Source organism: Drosophila biarmipes, chromosome 3L (assembly GCF_025231255.1).
Source record: "Drosophila biarmipes strain raj3 chromosome 3L, RU_DBia_V1.1, whole genome shotgun sequence".
NCBI lineage: Eukaryota > Metazoa > Arthropoda > Insecta > Diptera > Drosophilidae > Drosophila > Drosophila biarmipes.
Window position 1 is genome coordinate 8,856,212 of NC_066613.1, and position 21,628 is coordinate 8,877,839.

At 47.2% G+C, this 21,628-nt stretch overlaps 6 protein-coding genes and 1 long non-coding RNA gene across 10 annotated transcripts in view; 2 read left to right on the forward strand and 5 right to left on the reverse strand.

Moving 5' to 3' along the window:
* Nucleotides 1-26: 26 nt before the first annotated feature.
* On the reverse strand, nucleotides 27-3,735 carry LOC108028112 (inactive ubiquitin carboxyl-terminal hydrolase MINDY-4B). Its single transcript, XM_017099761.2, is given in 9 exon segments — nucleotides 27-1,535; nucleotides 1,778-1,849; nucleotides 1,914-2,043; nucleotides 2,045-2,059; nucleotides 2,168-2,238; nucleotides 2,313-2,378; nucleotides 3,092-3,260; nucleotides 3,356-3,570; nucleotides 3,635-3,735. Coding segments are annotated over 9 exon segments (1,335 nt in total). The 5' UTR covers nucleotides 3,692-3,735; the 3' UTR covers nucleotides 27-995.
* A 1,119-nt stretch (nucleotides 3,736-4,854) lies between these two features.
* LOC108028784 (uncharacterized aarF domain-containing protein kinase 5) lies at nucleotides 4,855-7,400 on the reverse strand. The gene is made up of 5 exons (XM_017100764.3): nucleotides 7,193-7,400; nucleotides 6,293-7,129; nucleotides 6,013-6,178; nucleotides 5,601-5,947; nucleotides 4,855-5,479 (listed from the first exon to the last, which is right to left on the reverse strand). Exons 1-5 carry the CDS (start codon nucleotides 7,205-7,207, stop codon nucleotides 5,171-5,173), a joined length of 1,674 nt encoding a protein of 557 aa, XP_016956253.1. The 5' UTR covers nucleotides 7,208-7,400; the 3' UTR covers nucleotides 4,855-5,170.
* Nucleotides 7,401-7,592: 192 nt separating this feature from the next.
* LOC108028561 (serine/threonine-protein phosphatase 4 catalytic subunit-like) lies at nucleotides 7,593-9,667 on the reverse strand. Its single transcript, XM_017100467.3, has 3 exons — nucleotides 9,563-9,667; nucleotides 7,986-9,057; nucleotides 7,593-7,925 (listed from the first exon to the last, which is right to left on the reverse strand). Exons 2-3 carry the CDS (start codon nucleotides 8,777-8,779, stop codon nucleotides 7,796-7,798), a joined length of 924 nt encoding a protein of 307 aa, XP_016955956.1. The 5' UTR covers nucleotides 8,780-9,057; nucleotides 9,563-9,667; the 3' UTR covers nucleotides 7,593-7,795.
* On the forward strand, nucleotides 9,600-12,381 carry LOC108028559 (protein wntless). 2 transcript variants are annotated; one of them, XM_044094902.2, is made up of 3 exons: nucleotides 9,600-11,073; nucleotides 11,264-11,392; nucleotides 11,660-12,381. In XM_044094902.2, the coding sequence occupies exons 1-3, from the start codon at nucleotides 9,765-9,767 to the stop codon at nucleotides 12,037-12,039; spliced, it is 1,818 nt and encodes a 605-aa protein (XP_043950837.1). In that variant the 5' UTR covers nucleotides 9,600-9,764; the 3' UTR covers nucleotides 12,040-12,381. The 2 variants fall into 2 exon arrangements, with proteins under 2 accessions (XP_043950837.1, XP_016955952.1); XM_017100463.3 differs by lacking the exon at nucleotides 11,264-11,392 and having other exon boundaries at nucleotides 9,603-11,073.
* Nucleotides 12,382-12,610: 229 nt separating this feature from the next.
* On the reverse strand, nucleotides 12,611-14,317 carry LOC108028560 (putative Dol-P-Glc:Glc(2)Man(9)GlcNAc(2)-PP-Dol alpha-1,2-glucosyltransferase). The gene is made up of 3 exons (XM_017100466.3): nucleotides 14,049-14,317; nucleotides 13,514-13,984; nucleotides 12,611-13,432 (listed from the first exon to the last, which is right to left on the reverse strand). Exons 1-3 carry the CDS (start codon nucleotides 14,199-14,201, stop codon nucleotides 12,707-12,709), a joined length of 1,350 nt encoding a protein of 449 aa, XP_016955955.1. The 5' UTR covers nucleotides 14,202-14,317; the 3' UTR covers nucleotides 12,611-12,706.
* An 11-nt stretch (nucleotides 14,318-14,328) lies between these two features.
* Nucleotides 14,329-15,270, forward strand: LOC127010805 (uncharacterized). Its single transcript, XR_007763603.1, has 2 exons — nucleotides 14,329-14,549; nucleotides 14,625-15,270. It is a non-coding gene; the product is annotated as an uncharacterized LOC127010805 (long non-coding RNA).
* A 1,111-nt stretch (nucleotides 15,271-16,381) lies between these two features.
* The window catches only part of LOC108028530 (brain-specific angiogenesis inhibitor 1-associated protein 2), a 32,054-nt gene continuing 26,807 nt past the window's right edge, over nucleotides 16,382-21,628 (reverse strand). Inside the window, exons 7-12 of one of the 3 annotated variants that reach the window (XM_017100427.3) lie at nucleotides 21,522-21,587; nucleotides 21,028-21,255; nucleotides 20,336-20,558; nucleotides 19,566-20,245; nucleotides 19,360-19,511; nucleotides 16,382-16,921 (exon numbers count right to left, since the gene is read on the reverse strand). In XM_017100427.3, the coding sequence (XP_016955916.1) occupies nucleotides 16,885-16,921; nucleotides 19,360-19,511; nucleotides 19,566-20,245; nucleotides 20,336-20,558; nucleotides 21,028-21,255; nucleotides 21,522-21,587 (1,386 nt within the window). In that variant the 3' untranslated portion in view covers nucleotides 16,382-16,884. Of the gene's footprint in view, nucleotides 18,807-19,359; nucleotides 19,512-19,565; nucleotides 20,246-20,335; nucleotides 20,559-21,027; nucleotides 21,256-21,521; nucleotides 21,588-21,628 lie in introns of all 3 variants that reach the window. The other 2 variants (XM_017100426.3, XM_017100425.3) reach the window with 2 other exon arrangements.

The following is a 21,628-nucleotide window of genomic DNA, read 5'->3' on the forward strand; positions in this document are numbered from 1 at the left end:
GGGATCTTGACAATATCGAAAAGTGCGGTTGGAGTAATCGAAGCATGTTGGAGATCTACATAAGATTTGATAATATATCGTCTAGTGGCTCCAGGCGGCAGCATCAATCAACTGGTTTAGAGTCCCGTAGTCGCTCTTCCCGTAAAGAGAGGCCTCATCCAGGCAGATTTCTGAAGGCTGTGCCACTTTTCATAAATCTGCCCTAGCTCGTTCGCATTTATCAGATACTTGGAATATTTTACGTGTATTTACCATCGCTGTCTTGCTTTTCGACCACTTATATCTTTTTAAAATACCAATAATGATAGTCCATCGGATAGACAGCAACAGTAGAACTCTACTACAAGGTGTGCTAACTAGTTTATACTCTTGTGCGTCATCTAGTAAGCTTACATTAAAAGGCGCTAGTCTGGTAAGTATTTAAAACTATGTTTGGGGATATTCAAACCACAATTTCTACGGTTTATGGATATCTTTCAATAAGTATCTCTTACAATATGAATAATCTGGTAAAATATTCAATCTTCAGTGCCTTCACTGTTTTCTGCTTCTGGCATTTGGAACTTACTTTGTTGTTATGCGAATTAAAACAGCTTATATCCACAAGAGGATATAAATGGCGTTTAAACTCACTGGTGCATTGGTCATTCGCCAAGAAAGTCGATTTATATCATAGATCAAGAGACAACATAACAAGCTTACATGCTTAAATGAATTGCGGGGAAGTCGATTAAAGTGTCAGATACCTAAAATTAAAATGAATTATTAAATTTGTATTACCTTGTGACTTCTCTGTCTGTTTTAATGTTTAATTAAATTGAAAATAATATTAAAAAGTTATAAAAACCCTTCTGATCTCAACTAAAATAACAATAACCTAGTACCAATAGATTTCCGAATCTAACTATCTCTATCTTTGAAGATATCTCTTGCGCTAGAATGTGAATCGGCCTGCCTTTAGCAAGAGTTCCTACAACCCTCTCAGAGCCTGCGTTCTACTGAGTGGTACTAAAAAGATAGCTCAACATCGATGGCTGCACGTGAAAGCTTATAGTTGCCTCTTCCCACTTGGTACGAATCAGACGCTGCAACGGCGTGTTGAGCGTCGACTCCTCCTTGGCGACCACATCGTTACCACCGCTAGCGCCACTAGCAGCACCACCAACACCGCCGCTAGCGCCACCCACACCGCCGCCGGCAGCAGCACCTCCTCCTCCGGAAGCGGCCGTTGGCGACGTAGCGCCCCCGCCCTCCTCCTTTCCGGACATCGAGGTACTCTCCGGCGTGATTGGTTGCCGCTCCAACATGACCAATGCCTGCTCGTTGTAAGTGCGATTGTCGATGGTCATCAGGATTTGGTGGCCCGAGCAGCTGTAGTAGTTCACGTCGAAGCGCGACTCCGCGTGGTAGTTGCGCAGCAGGTCCGGGTTCTTGTTGAAGATCACGCCGAAGTGGCCCGTGCAGCTGGTTATCCAGATGGGGTAGTTGGGCGTCTTGAGGCGGGAGCCCGGCTGGCGGGACTGATTAACCGCAGCCTGTCCAAGAAAGTCAATATAAAATCTTATTATCAACAACCACAAGATGTGGAATATCAGGAACACAAAATATTAGGACCTGTACAGGTAATATAATTTTTAAATATTAAATATGCAAAGGCGACTTAACTTCCAAAAAAATTAAAAAGTTTTTAAATTTTTTGTTTTTTTGACAGGTAAATAGGCATTTTTAAGGGATTTAACTCTATGAAATTAAATTCAAATTAAGTAAAGTGACTTACACTGGCCGACTCGATATCCCAGAGCAAAAGACCGATCATACAGCGTTTCAGGACACCGTACTGTGGAACCGCCTGGGAAAACAAAAGAACATCCATTGCCACCCGAGGATGTGTTATTCTGATGTGTGGTACCCACATAGCTACTCTCGTCGCCCACATTTACAACCCCATTGTGGATATAGGGCGTGGCACGGCCCGTCAGCAGCAGGGTGACAATCATCAGGGAGCCCTCCTCGTGGTTGCTCGACGTCAGGGGCGCGGACTTCCAGGTCCGTGCGAACTCTGAAAATATGCGAAAGTATTCACCGCAGAAAGGTAAATTTTAATGGGTTATAGGAGGTCTCCGACACAGAGCTTATTTGCTATACAGACACTTGGGGCCAATCTTACTTTCCCATGGATCGCGTGAGGACGGCGCTATAAAGAAACAGCAGGGTGCCCGGGGTCTCCTCCTCTGTAAACTTTTTGGCGGGTTAAGTGCAAACTGTTCGATCAAATAGCTGAGCATGTAAGGGGTTAACTTTTTAGGTCTTACGTATTTGAAATTTCGCTTCATAAAGTACTCCAACTCCTCGTTGGGTGACAGCGTGAAAACATAGAGCTGCAAAGGATTAGGGTTTTATGGGGATTTTATGTTCCAAACATATTTACAAAATATATTTAAGTCATTTTTAACATCTAAGTTAACACACTCCTCCCAAAATTATTGAAATACAAACAATAATTATTAAATATTAAAAATTGAATTGGAGTACACTTTCAAAATTGAATCCCACAGACTAATATCGCTAAAAAAGGTGTACTTAACTAAACTAATTTAACTAGAATTTAAAAACCCGTGTAGTATATACTTTATTTATAATAAATCGTAAGCTTCTTATTGATATACTGATCTATGATCCTTTTTCCTACATTTCTTCAAAATAGAAAGTTACAGTGCATACTGTTGAATTTTTGAAATCTGGTAAAAAGTCCAATAAAGGTTTTTTTAGAGTTAAAATTATTTTAAATTTAGCAATGAGTAATATTGCGTATTTTTCTGTCTTCGTAAGTTGAACTGTCGTAACTCAAATTTCTCTATAACCTAAACCAAATAAATTCGAAGTGTTTTTCATCCCTTTTTTTAATAGATCAAAAATGTCTTGTTTTACCAATTAATATAAGTTAATTAACAAATGAACCCCTATAAAAAACACTACAAAATATACAACTATTTTTTTTCGAATTTAAAATGTTTGTAAGTCAATTTTTTCCTGGCATTTGTAAGTTCCGAGTTCCGGAAGGTAGACCGCTTTAGTATATAATGACACCTACCTTCTCGGTGACGGAATCGTGAAAGTAGCAGGCGCTGTGTTCCACGAACACCTCGTCCTCCGACGGCAGCACGATGGTGACCTTGCCCTTGTCCGAGATGGTGCGCAGGATCTCCAGCAGGGCGCAGAACAGGGCCTCTCGTTGCATATCGGCGGTGGCCAGGAGCGGGCTGAAAGGGAAACACACACAGCACTCTGGATAACATACTCAAACGCGCACCAAGCCAAACCGGAAACGGAAATGGCAACGGAAGTGGAAACGCACTCGGTAAGCGAAGCGACGCGACTGGTCTTCCGGGCAAACAGGAGGTACTTCAGGACGAATCCCTGGACGACGGACAGGAGGCCACGGGTGGCGTTCCGGGGCGAGCGGAGGCCGTAGGCCAGCTCCTCCTTGGGAGCGCCGAACACAAAGGACGTCTGCAGCCACTCGGCTCGCATGGGAATGGCGGCGGTACCGAAAACCAGGTTGCGCAGATCCTGAACGAGAACACAAAATCTGCAGGATCAGGTCGCGTTGCGGGTCCGGACGTCTTCTAATTACCGTGGCCAGCTCAGTGGTTATGGGCGTGCCGCCCTGCGTGATGAAGTCTTTGTTCATTTTTCTAATTAGCTGCTGATTTCCGTTTCCGCTAGAGACCTTTGCTCCACTCTGCGACTCGTTGGCGAATGATTTCTCGCCGCGCACGGTTCCGGGCTCCAACTCGAGTCTCAGCTGGGGACTTGGAGGTGGAGGCGACGGCAACGACGGCAGACAGCTCCTAGGCATTTCACACTTCAGCATGGATTTTTAATTTCATATTTAGCCGTGGGCGCACGGGGCGTATGCGCAACTAAACAGAAGCCAGTCAGGTGGCAGTTACTTACAGTGGGTCGGATAGGGCAAACGAGAGTTTAAACTTTTAAAGTAAGCTTATGGTTATGAGTATTTTAGAAGGTATGTTAAAAGGAAATATTTCACTTTTTTTACTTTTACAGAAATGGGCACACACAATTTAAATCCTCAGAAGGATTAAGGAACTTCCTTGATTCTGTCCCACTGTGCTGGGTTTTAGGCTCAGGCTGAGAGGGTCGTTCGCTGTCTGTCAGTCAGCGAAAGTAACTTTAAATGAAATTGAATTGAATTTAGTTCTGTGTGCGGCACACGAAAGTCGATGTATGTGGCACAAGGAGTGAAAGTGTTACGGCGGGACGAGGCAGAGACATGGGACATGGGACATGGACGTGGGCCTGGCCATAGGTGGAATCTGACATGCTGCAGCCTGTCGAGGCGCCCCACACAACCGGAAATATGTAGTTGACGCCCATTTGTGCCTGTTTCGGGGCAGAAACACCTGTACCCACGGCGTGTGTGTGCATTAATGGGTGTTAGGTGTTAATGCTCCAATGATAAACCCGGAAAGGCATTCCAGGGGCCACCGCAGGATTGCTCGGCCTTTTTAAATTTAGACAGCACTCGTGTTCCGGGCTCCCCGATTGATTTGTTGAATTTTTGGGCGGGCCTAAATGGAAGTGAAAGTGGCCCAATAACTGGCTGATTGGCTGTCTGGCTGGATTTAACCTTGGACAAGTCGCCGCCAATTTTATTAAAGCCCCGGACTTGTCATGCACGCCTCAGCTTAACAGCAGTGAATGCCGCAGTCTCTAGGCCTGGGGAAATGGAAAATGTCCTGGGGTGTCGGAAGTGATGAGGTGCAGCCAAAGTGCTGAAGGATGCCGACTTGAAGGGTCGTTAAAAGCAGACAAAAGAGCAATAACAACCCATTCTCAATACAATACAATACAATTTATTCAAAAGTCCTACACCTTAATAGCAAAAAAGAGTAAAGCATCGTAAAGTCATATAAATACATTGCTGATAAATTTACATTACATATTTGTTCATTACACCATTTATAAAACCCTATTTCCGGCTTGTTCTTAGTCTTAGTTAATTTTTTAAAGTTTTGAGATACAGATGTCATGGTCCTTAATAACTTTCTGCCACATTGTAAGTCAGAGAAGCATTAATACGTACAACATTTATCTTAGAAAATACATTTTGAACTTATGATTTAGGGGTAAGCAAACAGGTAAGCACTCATCTCAGCATCACCGGCTCCGGGGGCTGCATCATGTCTCTCATTGCGGTCCTCGCCGAGGCAGGGGCGCGTCCCAGGAAATAAAGCATATTGAAATACCAGTCGAGGAGGCGCAGCTTGAAGGACGACAGAAACAGACAATACTCGAAGTAGATGCGTCGGCTCAGCCAGCGGACAAATTGCACGGGAGACCGTCTGGTGTGCTGCATGTAGAGACACTTCTGGGCATATCGCGCCATGACCCGCGGACGATTCACGACGTCTCCATGCTGATGACTAATGGCTCGCACCGTGTTCAGATTGCGGACCTAGTTGAGCCACGATATTAAGAGCAAGTAAAAATTAATTAATATTAAATAGGCATATATCATATTTTACATTAACATTCAAATGGCAACACCAAAAGGTTTCCTTAAGCAAGGGACTCACCACGAACAACATGCTCCTGGGCATCTCCTTCAGGGTGCCCATGATGTGCTCAAAGTTGTTCCTGGCTATTTCCTGCATGTGGTCGATGTCCTCCTGCGACAGCTTGCCCCGGATGCTTCCACCTCGATTCCGAATCGGCTGCTGGAAGAGCACTTCGGCGAAGCGCATGTAGTCGGCAATCCCGATCTTCTGAGCGGCCACTTGCATCTTTGCCTCGTCGCGCAGAACAGTGGCCTCCCAGAATTCGCAGAGCGGCCCTCGCACGTTCTGAGGAAGTTCTTCGTAAAGGCCGTGGTCCAGCAAGATTATATCCGCTCGGCCGCTTTTACTATTTTTGCGCACAAAAACTGAATATAAAATAAATAAATTTTAATAGAATTAAAATTAAGGTCATTCTTTAAAGTTGACCCACTATTCCCTGGATGGGGATCGGCGTGCACGAAGCCAGTGTAGAAAATCTGTTCAGCAAAGGTTTCAAAGAGCTTCACGTCGATGTCCCTGAGGCTGAGTTTTTCTTTTTCTATCGTCTTAAGATCGTTGATCTTACAGCCGTCCATCCACTCAAGAGTAAGGACGCGCTGAAAAAAACAAAATTTTCTTAGTTAAATATGATATTATATTCAAACTGAATTTCCTTCAATTAGTTCAATAGAATAGATTTACTTAAGACATCAAATGTATATTTCTCTCACCGTTTTGGTAAACGACCAGTGGACCTTGGGAACGTGGACGAAGCTGAACTTCTCCATGTCCTTGGCGCAGCGCTCGGCGTTCTGGCCCTCCTGCAAAAAGTTCAGCTCCAGCACCAGGTTCTTCCGCAGGTCATTCAAGATCCAGCCAAAATTGTAGTCCTTGAAGAAGAACTCGACAATGTCCTGAAGGAAGATGATGGTGCCGAGGTCGCTGATGAATCTCTTCTGCAGATCGTTGTACTGCACCTTTACGGCCACCTGCTCGCCGCTGGGCAACTTGGCCTTGAAGACCTGCGCCAAGCTGGCGGCCGCCACGGGCTTGTAGTCGAACTCCTGGTAGATCTCCTCGGGCAGCTGGCCAAAGTCCTTGCGAAAGACCTTCTGTACGTCCGCCTGGGTGGTGGGCAGGCATCGGTCCTGCAGCAGGGACAACGTGCTGGTGTACTCCACGGGCAGGATGTGGTTGATGGCGGCGAATCCCTGGCCTACTTTGATGTACAGGCCACCGTTAAGCAGACACGTCTCCAGCAGTCGCTCGGCGCTCTTCTTGTGGAGCACCTTCACCTTGGCCTCGTACTCCGGGTCGTTCTCGTCCAGCCGGAGATAGTCAGCGGCTATTAGTCCGGCGGTTTTTAAGGACCGCACAAATCGCACGGAGGCGCCGCAGTAGGTGAAGTCATTCACAGTCCCATCGTAGGCCAAGGCACCTGCTCCGGCCACCAGGAGGCTCAGTCGCACCACTGGAAGGCCGCTTTTCTGGACAGGCGTTTCTCGCTGGCCATGGAGTGGTCTTCTGTTCCGAATCCGGCTCCCCACACTCAGCAGTTGCCGCACACCCTAAATGGAAGTAATAAATGTAAGAGCTGGATTGATTGAGGACTTCTGAGTTATAGCACTCACCTGGAGAGGTCGCATTTTCCGTCCGCCCGCTGCACTGTTCAGCCAAAGTTTAGCCCTTGGCCACCTGTCGCGATATCAGCTGGGAAGCCCGAACAGCTGATTGTGGAGCCGTCGCGATGATAACAAGAACGCAATGATGGGGCAACATCGTCAATGGCCCCGCTCATTTGGCGGTTTGGGAAATTCAAATCTTTTTTTGATTTACTGGTTGGAAAATGGCAGAAGGCGACGTATGTAAATCGAAAGTGATTTACGGGGCACACTTGGAACAGTTTTTTTTGAAAATGTATTAACTTACAATAATAGTTTCTTAACATCTTAATATATATCGTTTGTTAGTATGTTAGTACTTGAATCGGTGAAGCAACGAAAGCTTAAACAAAAACCAATACAAAAAGAGTTTCACTGAGCGTCAGAACGTTTTTATTATAGGTAGATCCCTTCTTGGGTGGAACTTAAAGCTGCTTATAGCTTATAGCCTAGGAAATTGGCATGATTCTGGAGGTATTTTTCTTTAAAGCGCATTGTTCATAGTTTTCTATGACGATCCATAGATGAGTTGTGTTTGTAGCCGGGCGGAGTATGCCCCGGTTTTAGTTTCTTCTAGAGAAAGTACTCCGCCAGTGGCTTCTTGACCGGTAAGCTTCGATTCTCCTTTGAAACGGCATCGAAGATGATAAATTGGCGGCTTAGGAACTCATCCAGCTCCACGACGGCAGCCACGTTGCCGCAGCTACAAGAGGAATACCGAAGCTGTTACCAAGAAATTTATAAGTTCAAATGGACCACTCACCGATAGCAGTAGTTGGGAGCCGACCACACAGTCAGGACGGATTTGTCGAAGTGCCACTTGTATCCCTCCATGACCAGCTGGTGGGCGCGGCAAATAATGTCCAGGCCGTTGGCGCGGTTGAATATCTCGACCACATCCGAGCCAAAGAGGTAGCCCGCGCCACGAGGCGAGACCCCCCAGCCCACCTGGTCCTCCGGATCGCTCCAGAGCAGATCGCACATGGGCCCGTCGTGCGGCACCTCCTGCTTGCGATCGAGGACACGAATCTGGTCCAGATAGTGGATAGCCGGCGACAGTCCGCCGTGGACGCAGAACACCGAGTCACCGATGATGGCCGCCAGGCTGAGGTAGTCGAAAACATCCGAACAGCATTGCCAAATGTCCGAGGACCCGAACTTGCGGATGCACTCGTCGTAGAATCCGTACACCTGGGTGATCTGACGGCACTCGTGGTTGCCGCGGATCAGGGCAATGCGGTCCGGGTAGCGCACCTTGAGGGCAAGGAGCAGCAGGAACGTCTCCAGGCTGAAGTGGCCTCTGTCCACGTAGTCGCCCAGAAAGAGGTAGTTCTTATCGGGCACTCGGCCGGTCACCTTGAGCAGCTCCTTTAGGTCGTAGAACTGACCATGGATGTCGCCGCACACGATCACCGGCAAGTCCACGCGCTGCACATTGGCGTCCTCCACCAGGAGGTCGCGGGCCCTTGCGCACAGGATCTTGATCTCGACTGCCGAGGGCAGCTCGCAGCGCTGCAGTTGCTCGATCTGGCGCTCCAAGTCGTTTTGGCCAGTCATCGTGGTGTTCAAGGAATCGGGTAACGGTTAATCGAGAGCGACCAAGATTCTGGAATCTGTATGCCTTCTGGATCTATATCCCAGGACTAACGGGAATAAATTGTGTTCGATAGAGCGATAAGCGGAGAAATCCAGGCGGCAAGGACTAGGACTAGCTTCTGTCAAATTCACATCCTTTTAAATGGCCTACCGCGTTCATGGGCATTCAGCTTGTGCTTTCCAGTCGATCAACAGCATTTCGTGTACTCACGTTGATAGAGCTGTCATACCTGTGATTACTTTACCGATAATATCGGTATCACGACGATATTAACATTAACGCATTTAATCAGTAAAAAAATTCCTTGACTAATCACCTTTTTATTACAGATTAAATTTAATTTGTTTCAACCTTCATATACCGTAATTTTTTGTTCCTAATTCTTGTTCTTATTTTTATATTTGTTTTATAATTTATCAATTAATCAACAGTTAACGATTGTTTAGCAAATTTAAAGATATCAAAAGAGATTTTGAAATGAGAAATCCATCCCAAAACTTTGTCAACATTGGCGCTTCAACGACCAACTTTAATAGATTTAATGAATATATTCGTGATCCAAAGGTAAAAATAAAAATATCAATCAACTTTAAACGATATTAAAACCGAGAGAGAACCTTAACCACCTATGTACACATTTTACAAATTAAAAAAGTTGCTTAAAAATACAAAAAGGCATTACCGCCATTGCGGTATACAAAAAAACCTAATATACTAAAATCTAGCGAGGGCTGACTACCTACCGGTATATTTGAATAGTCCGCATACGGTCATCCTGATTTGTTGCTTCTTGGTTTTCTGATTCTTTCTGTTTGCGGCGACGGCGGCGCGTTTGAAGTGTAATTTTCAAGAGCAGCAGATTGTTTACATTATTTTGTTCTATCTGTACACACAAATCGAGCGCAGGCCAGTGAACCAGTGTGCTCCACCCCCTGAAAATCGAAGATGTCGGGCACCATACTGGAGAACCTGAGCGGCCGCAAGCTGTCCATATTGGTGGCCAGTCTGCTGCTCTGCCAGGTGCTGTGCTTCCTGCTGGGTGGTCTTTATGCCCCCCTGCCCGCCGGCCATGTCACCGTCCTTGGATCGCTGTGCCGCGAGGATCACACCCGCCAGAACGACACTGGGTTTCTCTTGTACTCCCGCGGAGCAGGAGCCTGCACCCCAGTGACCCGGGAGGAGGTGGAGCGGGATTCCATGAAGATGGCCAACGAGTTGGTGCACGTGTTCCAAATGCCGCTTCCTCGCGATCTGCGCGACTTGGACTACTCCCGCTGGCAGCAGAATCTCATCGGAGTTCTGCAGGTGGAGTTCGGCTACGACTCCTCCTCGGAGCTTAGGGAGCCGCCCAGGGAACTCCAGCTGACCATCGACATGCGCCTGGCCTATCGCAATAAGGGGGACCCGGATAACGCGTGGAAGTTGTATGCCCACGGGGTGGAACACCGCTACCTGGACTGCGTGACGGCTCATGTGGGACCCACTGAGACACTCTACTCCTGCGACATGATCCCCCTGTTTGAACTGGGCGCCCTGCATCACAGCTTCTATCTGCTGAACCTGCGATTCCCGCTGGACACGCCCCGCCAGATGAACCTACAGTTTGGGCACATGCATGATCTCACGCTGACCGCCATCCATCAGAACGGAGGATTCACGCAGATCTGGCTGTTGCTGAAGACGGTGCTGTTTCCCTTTGTGGTGGGCATCATGATCTGGTTCTGGAGGCGGGTGCATCTGCTGCAGCGATCGCCGGCCCTGCTGGAGTACATGCTCATCTATCTGGGAGCTGCTCTGACATTCCTCAACCTGCCGCTGGAGTACTTGTCGCTGGCCTTCGAGATGCCTTACATGCTTCTGCTGAGTGACATCCGTCAGGGAATCTTCTACGCCATGCTGCTCTCGTTCTGGCTTGTGTTCGCCGGGGAACACATGCTCATCCAGGATGCCCCGAATAAGTCAACCATCCGGTCGCGTTACTGGAAGCACCTCTCTGCCGTCGTAGTGGGCTGCATCTCGCTGTTTGTCTTCGACATCTGCGAAAGGGGCGTGCAGCTGCGCAACCCATTCTACTCCATCTGGACCACTCCGCTGGGCGCAAAGGTGGCTATGACCTTTATAGTGTTGGCAGGAGTTTCGGCGGCCGTTTACTTCCTGTTCCTGTGCTACATGATCTGGAAGGTGTTCAGGAACATTGGCGACAAGCGCACTTCGCTGCCTTCTATGTCCCAGGCACGCCGACTACACTACGAGGGTAAGTTGTCGATTGTCAAGTCAACTGAAAAGCCTGCTTTGTAATTAACCACTCCTATTTCTCGTTTACTTTGTTTAAGAGTAAAGATTATAACAAGTTATAATTTACCATTTTCCAGTATTTCAAATAGTATCACCTTTTTTAGTTTGGAAACATTTTCTGCAACTGATTAATTTAAAATCTTGATCAGTTTGCATAGATTTACCGGATTCAAATTGGGCCGACCTAACAGCATTTTACTGGAAGTCTTTTACCCTCTTTTGCATTTCTGTAGTACATCCACTTTTAGCACTTCTTGCAAAACCTGCAAAAAGCATAGGTACGACAAAAGATTGTAATTATGCTTTCTAAGTGTACTTATGAGCTCATTTAAAATGTAATCGCAATTGTCAAAAACTTGTTAGAGCAAAATCATTTACACATTCATTGTCATATATCGGCATATATAAAATAGTAAAAATATCATTTAACATACATGAAAGCTAACGATAGCATTCCTAATAGACTAGATGCATCTACATATGTCAATGTTTGAATAAAATGATTAACTATGAGTTTTATGATTAATATTTTTTTTCATTTGCAGGACTTATATATCGCTTTAAATTCTTGATGCTGGCCACCCTTGTGTGTGCTGCCCTCACTGTGGCCGGTTTCATCATGGGCCAAATGGCCGAGGGTCAATGGGATTGGAACGACAACGTGGAGATTCAGCTGACATCCGCCTTCCTGACCGGCGTGTACGGCATGTGGAACATCTACATCTTCGCTCTGCTTATTCTGTACGCCCCCAGTCACAAGCAATGGCCCACAATGCACCACAGCGACGAGACCACTCAGTCCAATGAGAACATCGTGGCCTCGGCTGCCAGCGAGGAGATCGAGTTCAGCCACCTGCCATCGGACTCCAACCCGAGCGAGATCTCTTCCCTCACCTCGTTTACCCGCAAGGTGGCCTTCGATTAGGGAGGGACGCTGGAAAGTCATATATTTGAGGGGTTGTGTGCCAAACCGAGATCACACTTTGGCCTGCAACCGTAACGCTCCAAGTGTGTGCTAATTTTATTACCATAGTCAGTAGCATTTCTTGCCTAGTTTTGCATTCTGTGCATTCGACAACGCGATCAGCATTATTACTTATCATTAACGTATAGATTGTCTAGTTTCTCTCAGCATGCTCAAAGTGTACGATTTTATCAACTGAATTTTTTATGTATGCCTCGGCAGTATTATCTATTGAAGTCCATTTTGCTAGCTCGTAAGTTTAAACATATATATTTAACGAATAACATTTTATACATGTATTTACATTTTAAGGTGGTCAAATATTTTTTAACAAGGAAATCGTGCGAGTGTAACGATATCTTAGCTTTCTGTGGCCAGATTGCCCACACAGCTCATAAACCCGCACGATTTCAAATTTATTTTACATTCACCCCCCTCTAATAGCTATCCAAAGGACTCAGCCCCGATTTTTAAACTACAACGTAGAGCAATTTCTCATCCAAGTAGCAATGCATCGAATAAAAAGCAATAATGAAAATGCGGAGCGGTTTTATTTTTTAAATGCCGAAAACGTAAAACACCCTTTCCATCTAGGCTTTTAGTTCAAAGGGAATGCGTTTTGAAGGAACTACCAGATGATCCTTTGAGGAGCGCGGTAATTTTGCCAGTAGAACTCCTTGGTGAAGTACACATAAAATGTGGCCACATTGAGGAGCAGATGAACTCCTAGCTCCAGCCACTCGGCGTAGCCCTTGCGAGTGTGCCGCGTGTTCAGCCGGAAAAGAATGTAGGGCACCAGGAAGTAGCGCAGTTCTAAGAGTCGCTGGAAGCACAGCACCAGGAAAAGACTGACCGGGAACATCAACTTGAAGCTATCCGGCATGTGACGCAGTCCGCAGAACAGCACGCAAATGGAGAGCAGGTACACTGGGGCCATGGCGTACCGAAACCACCAGAACCGTCCGTAAAGTCGGCTCCAAACGTAGAATGTATAGTGTCTATTGTCGGCCAGCAGATAAGGATGCACCTCGGTGTTGACATGTATCACAACCAGAATTAGCAGCATCGCCAAGAAGGACAACATGCGGTTTCTACGGATTAGATCAACTGCCGAACGAAACTGCCGTAAGGTGTTGGATATCCCAAAGCCAGCCGCAAAGATGGCAAAGTAGAAGAGTTGCGGCACATGCAAGCTGGCCTCGTGGGCACTCTTATCGCCCACCACAATGGACCCATTAACGAACAGAAATCCCACGAACGGCAGAATGATCGAAGCGTAGAAGCAGCATTTGGCCAAAATGCTCAGGAAGCAGTTGCACAGCAGTTGGGGACTGCTGAGAAGTTGCACCCACATCTGGAAAATGAAAAATTTATTAAATTTGTATGCAGCATTTTTGGTTAAATACTGAATAATTGCTAGCACGAGAAAACCAACCTCTTTGCCCATCAAGCGGACTTTGTCCTTAGGAACGACCCGAGTGCGGACGCATTGGTGGACTAGCGTGTCCAGCACGGTCATCCCGGTAGCCATGCAAACCCACACGATGTTTGTCTGGCGCATGAGCACACTGGCGGCCCCAAAGACCGCCGCCGGCAGATGAGCCTCCTGCTGCCAATAGTTGTAGAACAGGAGCACCATGGTCAGCGACAGGGTGTCTGTGTAGTAAAGGTGGGTGAAGAAGTAGAGCGGCGGGAGAACGGACATCGTTATCGCCTCATGGGCGGCATACGAGTTGCCCCCTGAACCGGCCAGGATGCGCCGCCTGATCTTGTAGAGCAGGAGGATGTTGATCCCGGCACCGGCCAAGCTAAGCATCCTCAGCCCCGTTACCGTGCACAGATTCAAGGGATTCAGGACGAGGGCAATCAAGTACAAGCCCGGAAACGTAGTTATTTTGGGGTCCCACTGAAAGACGGATGGAACTGGTCATCTGGCCGCATGAAATAGTACGTAGTGCTTTCTCTCTTACCACATCGAATTCCTTGCGGCAAAAGGCCAATCCCTGTGGGATGTGGAACTCCTCGTCGATAACATAGTCCGAGGTGCCGTTCACCCGCAGGAACAGCGGTAGCGAGTAGAGCACAAAGCCCACGGGCAAGACCAGTTTCCAGGACCCATTCATGGCAGGGATTTAGTGCCTGCACCGTCTTCGAAAAGAGACCCTCAATTTGTTTGCCACTGGGTTTGTTTATTTTTGGATCGAACCAGCCGGCAACACGTGAGAACGCACTAACGCCTCCCCAGCACGGTGCGGCCTTAAAAAATACTCTACAAAAATACCACAATCGACATCGAGGGGACTCCCACAACAATGTTTCGGAGGTGCAACAGATAGCCGAGTATGGATAAAGTTGGAATCAGCTTGAAAGATATGTGTGTAGCATCAGGACTAAAATAAGAATCAACAAGGAAATTCTACAGACATTAGTATTTAGTATTTAGAGCCTAAAACAGCACGGTCAGACCAACGGTAAGTCGTTTGCTTATATTATTTGATCTGAACGATGACTGTCTGGTTTCCATATTGACCTATCTACCCACGAAGGACCACTTGCACTTCGCCCATGTCTGCACCCGATTCCGAAAAGTGGTTTTATCTAACGTCAAGAGCCTCTTCAACAGAGTGGGGCTTTCCGGAACCTCAGAGGAGTATGTCCTTATCCACGCTGTTGGTGTTGGTGATTTGGTGAAGCATCTGTATTTTACATTCAACGGGGACTGGATCGAAGATTTATCTGTGCTTCCAAAAACAATCGGATGCCTGACTAACCTGGAGCACGCTTCCCTAAATTTTTTGTGTACTGTACCGCTACCAAACATCCTCGCTATAGTCCAGGATCTGGCAAAGCTACCTTCACTAAAAACATCACGATGGTTCAAGATGCCCACGTCGAAGGCAGGTACAGGCTTGGTTACCGAACCGGAAAAGATCCTACAGTCAATTAACGAATTCAAAAGCAAATGCGACAAACCATCAAGAAGTTGTTGCGGCTTTGGTAGGATACATAAAAGTCAGAAAAAACAATAAGACTTTATATGTAGTGTCATGTCTTCTTTACGTTAAAACCCATTTTTTCTACCTTGCTTTTATTATTTCCAAATTGATCACGCAATTTAATATGTATTTTATTGAAAATTGTGTTTTTATATTAAGTTTAAATATTCAATAAGAAAGTTTTTATTCATTTTTACTTTCCGTTTTTTTATCAGAGTATGCTTAAACACACCTTCAACATAAAATTCTAAATCAACTTTTGTGGTAAAACTTTATAGCACAAATTGTTATAAAAATTGTTAATCACCAATCTGTCATTTATGCTTGTTAATGGTTTCCTTTTTTTTTTTATATTCTACGTTTTATAACCAATAAGTTGGTTGATCAACGTAAACAAATTTTTATATGTGGTAATAAAAAAAAAAGTATTTCCAATACTTTTAAATTGAGCATTAATTCCTAAAGGAATACGGTCTGCCGCCGTCTTATCAATTGTTGTGATTCCTCCTGAGAAACTTTTTGAAGATAATTAGAAAATGAGTTTATCGTCATCTGAATGACGACTGCCTCGCAGTTATATTGAGATATTTGCCAATCAAGAATATTTCAACTTCCTCTCTTAAGGGAGTACGGCAAGAGCCTCTATAATTTTACAAAAGGTCTCGTGCACGGATGTGGGTGCCGTCCTCGATTGGGGAGCCAGGGAAACTCCTGTTGAGGCTTCGGAGCTGCAACCCAAGCCGCCCAACGCACGACTGGGGAATCATTAAGTTAAAACCTGGTTCAATCCAAAAATAAGCTAATCTCAAGGGGTAATCGAATTGAAGCTCTTTGTTTTGAAGCCCAAAGTTCAAAAAGTATACTCTGTTAAAAATGCAATATTAGTGCTAAGTGGTAGCATCAAATAGGTATTTAGTATGTATTAAGAGCCCACAACAACGCGGTGTTTGATCTTTGTGTTTAAGTCCAAAAAACGATCAAAAAGTATACTTTCTTGAGAGTTCAGTTATTAGTGCTAAGTTATTAGTGCTAAGTGGTACTCTCATTATTCAAAGGGAGTTTAAGTGACCTCTGCAATACTCCTAACGTGAATATAAAGTTAGTTAAAATTATGAGTTCCTTTACTTTTGCTTTTTCAAAATACCTTTAACCACCAGTGTATTTTGAAATGATTTTCTGACCGGCCATTGAGACTGGCTTCTACAAAGCATAAAAAATTAAATGCACTACAACCCACTATAAAACATATTTTTCGTATCGAACAGGTAGAGCTAGTAGTATTATACCCCATTAAGTTTCCATTTCAATTGTGAACTTTATAAGGTTTATTAAGCATTAGGTATTTGAATATACATTTCGAACTTTAACATAGAAGTACATACAAACGGAATGTTTAACAACAGTACGACTTAATGACTACCAAAAATCCAGGCGACTGGAGGGTCTAACTGATAATGCCTTTACTGAATATGCGCTTCATAAAACGTGTGGTTTGTGTGGATTGCGTCCTTTGTGTTTGGTGTGAGTCAGGGGAGTGGGGCGTGGCGTGGCTGGAGCCTTCGGTCATCCGGTCACCGACTGGTCACAGGGAAAACTCCACCTTCCGCTGTCGTTGCTACTTGTTCACACTGCGATAGATCATCGGCGCCGATCGGTCGTTGGTCTTGGTGTGCCGCAACTTGACCGTGGCGAACTGGGAGGCTCTGCAAAAGATCAAGGACGTGTCCAGTTGAGGCAGGCGGTCCCTGCTCCGCCGGACCTCGGATACGGGGATGGAGGGGCTAGCTGGGATACACGGACTCGCTACAGGTCAATAGTCTATGGAGTAGTTGTGGTAGATACCGCGCCTGCTGGGAAACCAATTGCATTTGCATTATTCGAGTGAGGCGCAAGCTTAATCCTAGACAAGATATACATCTAATGATATGCATGCGGGCACCGAAACTCGCGGGAAGAGTGCTCAATGGAGAGGTCCTCGTTCTGTGAAGTTTCCTCTGGCATGTTCGAAAATGAGTAAACATTTCCACTTCGCCCTTCCGCATCGTGGGCAAACACCAAATTAAAATAGCTTTTACAACTAAAATAAGATATGTACATAAAACAAACAAAACAGAAGTTGCCTTAGACTAAAACTATGGAATTACACAGGGTAAATATTGCTTAATTCAAGGGAAGGAGGGCAGGGCAAACGGGCGGGGGGTTGTCATGGTGTGGGGATCCCTTCGAGGACCTGCATTCTCCAGCTGCACTTCCTTCCACTCTCTCTCTGCCCATGTTCTTAACCGGTAAGAAGACGGCGAAACTCTCGAAATAATCCGTACTCGCGCCGATCCTGACCCTTGCCCCTACTTCAGCTTGGCACTCGCCGACTTCTGGCCGTGCTGCTCCTGATCCCAGAAGTCGTACCACGGCCCGTAGCTCTTGTTTCCGGCCAGGCCCTTTGAATTCCGCTCCAGCGTGGCACTGCTGACGTTGTTGCTGGCGGAGGCGGAGGACTTGAGGAGGCGTGTCCGCGGCAGGATGGTGGCCGTCGGAGCTCCGTTGGAACTGGCCGTCGAATTGCGGGTCAGAGTGCTGTCCTGCTCCTTCGAGGAGCCCTTCTTCAACGTGTTGGTCGCCGTCGTGGATGTGGAGGAGCGGAAGGTGTGGAACTCCATTTGCTGGTGCTGCTGCTGCTGATGATGCCGGCGCAGCTTGTCGTCCTTGCGCACCAGGTGGTCATTGATCACGATGCAGTCGTAGGGATCGGAGCTGGTGGACTTGAGCTCCGCGTCGGACTCCTCCTCGTCCTCGCTGGTGTAGTACTGCTTGAGGATGTCCTGCCGCTTCACCGTCTTCATGACCAGCCCATGCCCGTGGCTGCTGTTCTTGCCCTCCACGTCAAAGAAGTTGTTCACATCGCTGAGCTTCAGCGTGCCATGCTCGTCGCTCTCACCCTCGTCCGTGGACTGGGGAAACTGCTGCTGCTGGGCGGTCTTGGAGCGACTCAGGGTTTGGGATTTGTGCTGCGATCCAGAGCCGGACACCTGCTTGTCCAGCTTCCGGTGCTGCTGCTGCTGGTGGTCCTGCGACTGACCGCGCCTCATGGTGCTGAGTCGCTCCGCCTCCGTCGGCTCTTCAATGTCAATCTCAATGGTCTTCATGATCTTCATCCGGGATTTCGGAGTATAGCTGCTCCTCTGTTGCTGCTGCTGCTGCTGTTGCTGTTGCTGCTGCTGCTGCTGTGCTGGTGGTTGCTGTGGGCTCACTCCGTAGATATTCTCATCCTCGTCTCCGTATGGTTCCGTGCTGGTCAGGCTGTCCTTGCGATCGCGCTTCTCCTGCGAGGAGCTGGAGTTGTGCGACTTGGTCAGTGTGCCGTTGCGATCCTCGTCCGAGCGCCGCTCCAAATCATCCCGGTCGCGCATCTCCTCCAGATTCGGGGCTGCCACCAGGTCGCGGTGTTGCCAGAGGGACATGCCGGCCAGGATGTCCTCGCCGCTGCGCCCGCCGCCGAATTTCCAGAAGGACTTGGTGCGCTTCAGCCCGGCACTGGAGGCCTGCAGGATCTCGTCATCGGAGGCTATGAGGTCGTACCGCATCTTGCCGACTCCGCCGCTCTGCCGGCTCAGCCGGTGGAGGCTCTTGTCGTCGATCTGGCTGTCAACGCTGTTCCGGAAGTTCCGGTTCAGCGTCCACGAGGCCACGTCCCGGGGCACCGTGTTGGTATGCGAGTTGGTGTCCGCCCGGCGTCTGGTTTTGGGTTCGCGTTGGATGTTTCGTAGTGTGATCGGTGGGTGGGGGTTTGTGTGTGGTGTGTTGGGTGCATTTTTGGGTTAACACAGAGGATGACAACAGGGCATAATGGCGATACATGAAATCAAACAGAACGGAAGAAAAGCAAATGAAAATAAATCAATTTTATCAAGTAAGGCAAATCAGGCTCTAAGGTAATGGAACAGCACGGCAAGCACTTAGGTTAAATGGGCTGTGGTGATAAGAATTAGTGACAAGGAAAGGAGCAAGGGCGGGGTCTTGTGGCTTGGCTTGGAGAGCAAGAACCCCGTGGAACATTTTATCCATCAATTAGAACAGTCTAGGATGGTGTTTTTATAATATTGTTATATTATTCCCGCTCTCCAAGCCCCTTATGTACCTTATATTTACAACATTTGATGAAACTCTAAAAGACGGATCATACCATTGAAAAGAGATTGCAAATGGCCCTATTGGGCACCGATTGCTATACTTTTTAATGGCAATTGCCGTCCTTTAGAGTATAATCCTTAATAACTTCTCCACCTACCGAATGGGCACTCGTTGTGTGGCTGTTTCCTCGTCAGAGTAGTCCACTTCCGGCTGTGGTGGTGGCTCGTTGGCGAACCCACTGTCATTGCTGCTGTGCAGCGACGTCTTGGCCGCCACTCCCGATTTTCCCGAGGGATGGCTCTTGGAGCTCTGGAAAAGATCATTAGTTGGGGTCACGTGAAACACGGATCAAATAAATCGCACCTGGACTCCATTGAGCAGCTTTTGCTTGCGTCTTTCCACCGCCGCCGTGACTCCTCCGTTGGAGGCGCAGAAGCTCTGCGAGCTGTTCAGCATCCTGGAGGACTGACTCTGCGGTCCGTTCGGCACCGGAGCCGGTAGTGTGGGTGGCGGACCCGGACGCGGATTGGCCCCCGATCCGGGGCGGTACTTCTTCTGCTGCTTGATGGTGTCGCCGAACATCCTCGTGGGCGACGACTCCTCGGCACTGTGGTTCCTTCGCCGCCGGTACGTTGCCTCGTGGTTCTCCATCAGCTCCAGCTGGGCCTCGTAGTCCTGCTGCTGCTGCTGGTAACTCCGCAGGCCGCCTCCTCCCGAACCGGAACCAGAGCTGCCCCCATTCCGCTCGTAGCCCATCAGCATGTTCTCGTACCGCCGGCCGCCGGAAGTGGTCGCCTCCGCGACTTCCGCGTTGGTGTAGGCCACCGGGAACCAGCCGAAGTGCTGCGTTCGCAGGTTCTCGCCGAACTGCCAGCCCTTGGCCTTGCCGCCCACCAGGGCGATGCGGTCGCCCTCCTCGAAGGACAGCTGGTTCTCCCCGGAGGGCATGTAGGCGTAAAGGGCCTTCACCAAGGGACGCTGATCGCCGCGCTGATCGTCGCCCAGCGTGGCCAGCTGCTCCTCGATGATCTTGTGTTGTTTGCCTGCCAGTCATAAAAATCGTTAAACATTATGTAATTCAATTAAATTTTGTTTTTAGTAGAATTTCTATCTAAACCAAGTGGTGTTCCCACCTGAACTGTGGCCAGTGCCAACCAAGGCCAGATTGAAGTCGGACTTGGCCCGAGGCAGCGAGTTTTGGGCATAGTGCGAGGCCCCAGTGCCGCCCATTCCGGAAATGTTCTCCCGCTCGTGCAGGGTGCGCATGTCCCCATAGGGGGCGTCGATGCTGCGCGACTTCTTCAGCTGCGCCCCGTGACTCTGGAGGTGCTCGTCCTCGCCGTCCTTAATCCGCTCCTGAGGGGAAGAAACAGGGAGTAGATATTTTAAGAATGTTATTGTGAGCTTCAAAAAATAGTTCGAGTGAAGTATGTTGTTGTATTAGAATTTTATTAAAGTCCGATGTCTTATGAAAAAAATGTTACTTTATTTGAGATGATGGAATAAGGTTTAACTGCAATTTAACTGCACAATAAAGATATCATTTTTTAGTTTACAATTTAATTTATAGCCGCTTCTTTTAATTAAAACAGAGGAAACTTATTGAACTAAAACCTTATTCTTTTGTTAAAATTAAATTGGAAGGTATTTGAAATCCACTGAAAGACCGAAACCAAAATTCACATGGGAACACACTGGTTGTTCTGTTTCTTGTTTCTACGGAAAATGAAAGACCCGGGAGGCTAACAGAGCAGTTAGCGCCCAATCGGATGGGATCGGCTGGGATTATAATGGGCGAGGATGGGGAGATGGGGCGGTGACTCACCAGGCGACGCATGTTGCCGCTGTTGTTGTTGTGGCCGTTGCTGCTGCTGTAGCCACTTTCATAGGCTGCCGGGGGAATGATCTCACGAGAAGCGGCAATCTCTTGCCAATTTTCGAAATTATTATCAATTACCGTCTTGCCGGTGGTGTGGTAGGCCATCCAGTGCTTGGCGATCGAGCACTGGCGCTCCAAGACGAATCCATATCGTCGGCGCTCCTGTGTCATGGCCTTTTTCCAGAACGGAAGTGGAGAAAATACGCATGGTTGTTAGTTTTTCGAATCATTTGAATTTTGTTTGTTAAAATGAAGAGAAATATATTATTATTATAATATTAAGTTCCCCGTTACAAGAATAATCATTTATTTAATAATATAGCTTCTAAAAAAACGTATTTTTAAAAGTTGAATTTGAAACCCAGAAATGGAGTTTTCAACCCAGTATTTTTTCTGTGTAATTCGTGGATCAATTTTCGGCTGGCAGCCAATGAACTTACATTCTTGTAGCTCTGGTCGCAGAACACATCCAGCTTCTTCTTCTGATCCTCGAGCAATTGGAGGCTCTGTGGGAAAGTGGTGTTTTTTGGAGGCTCTTCGGATCGTT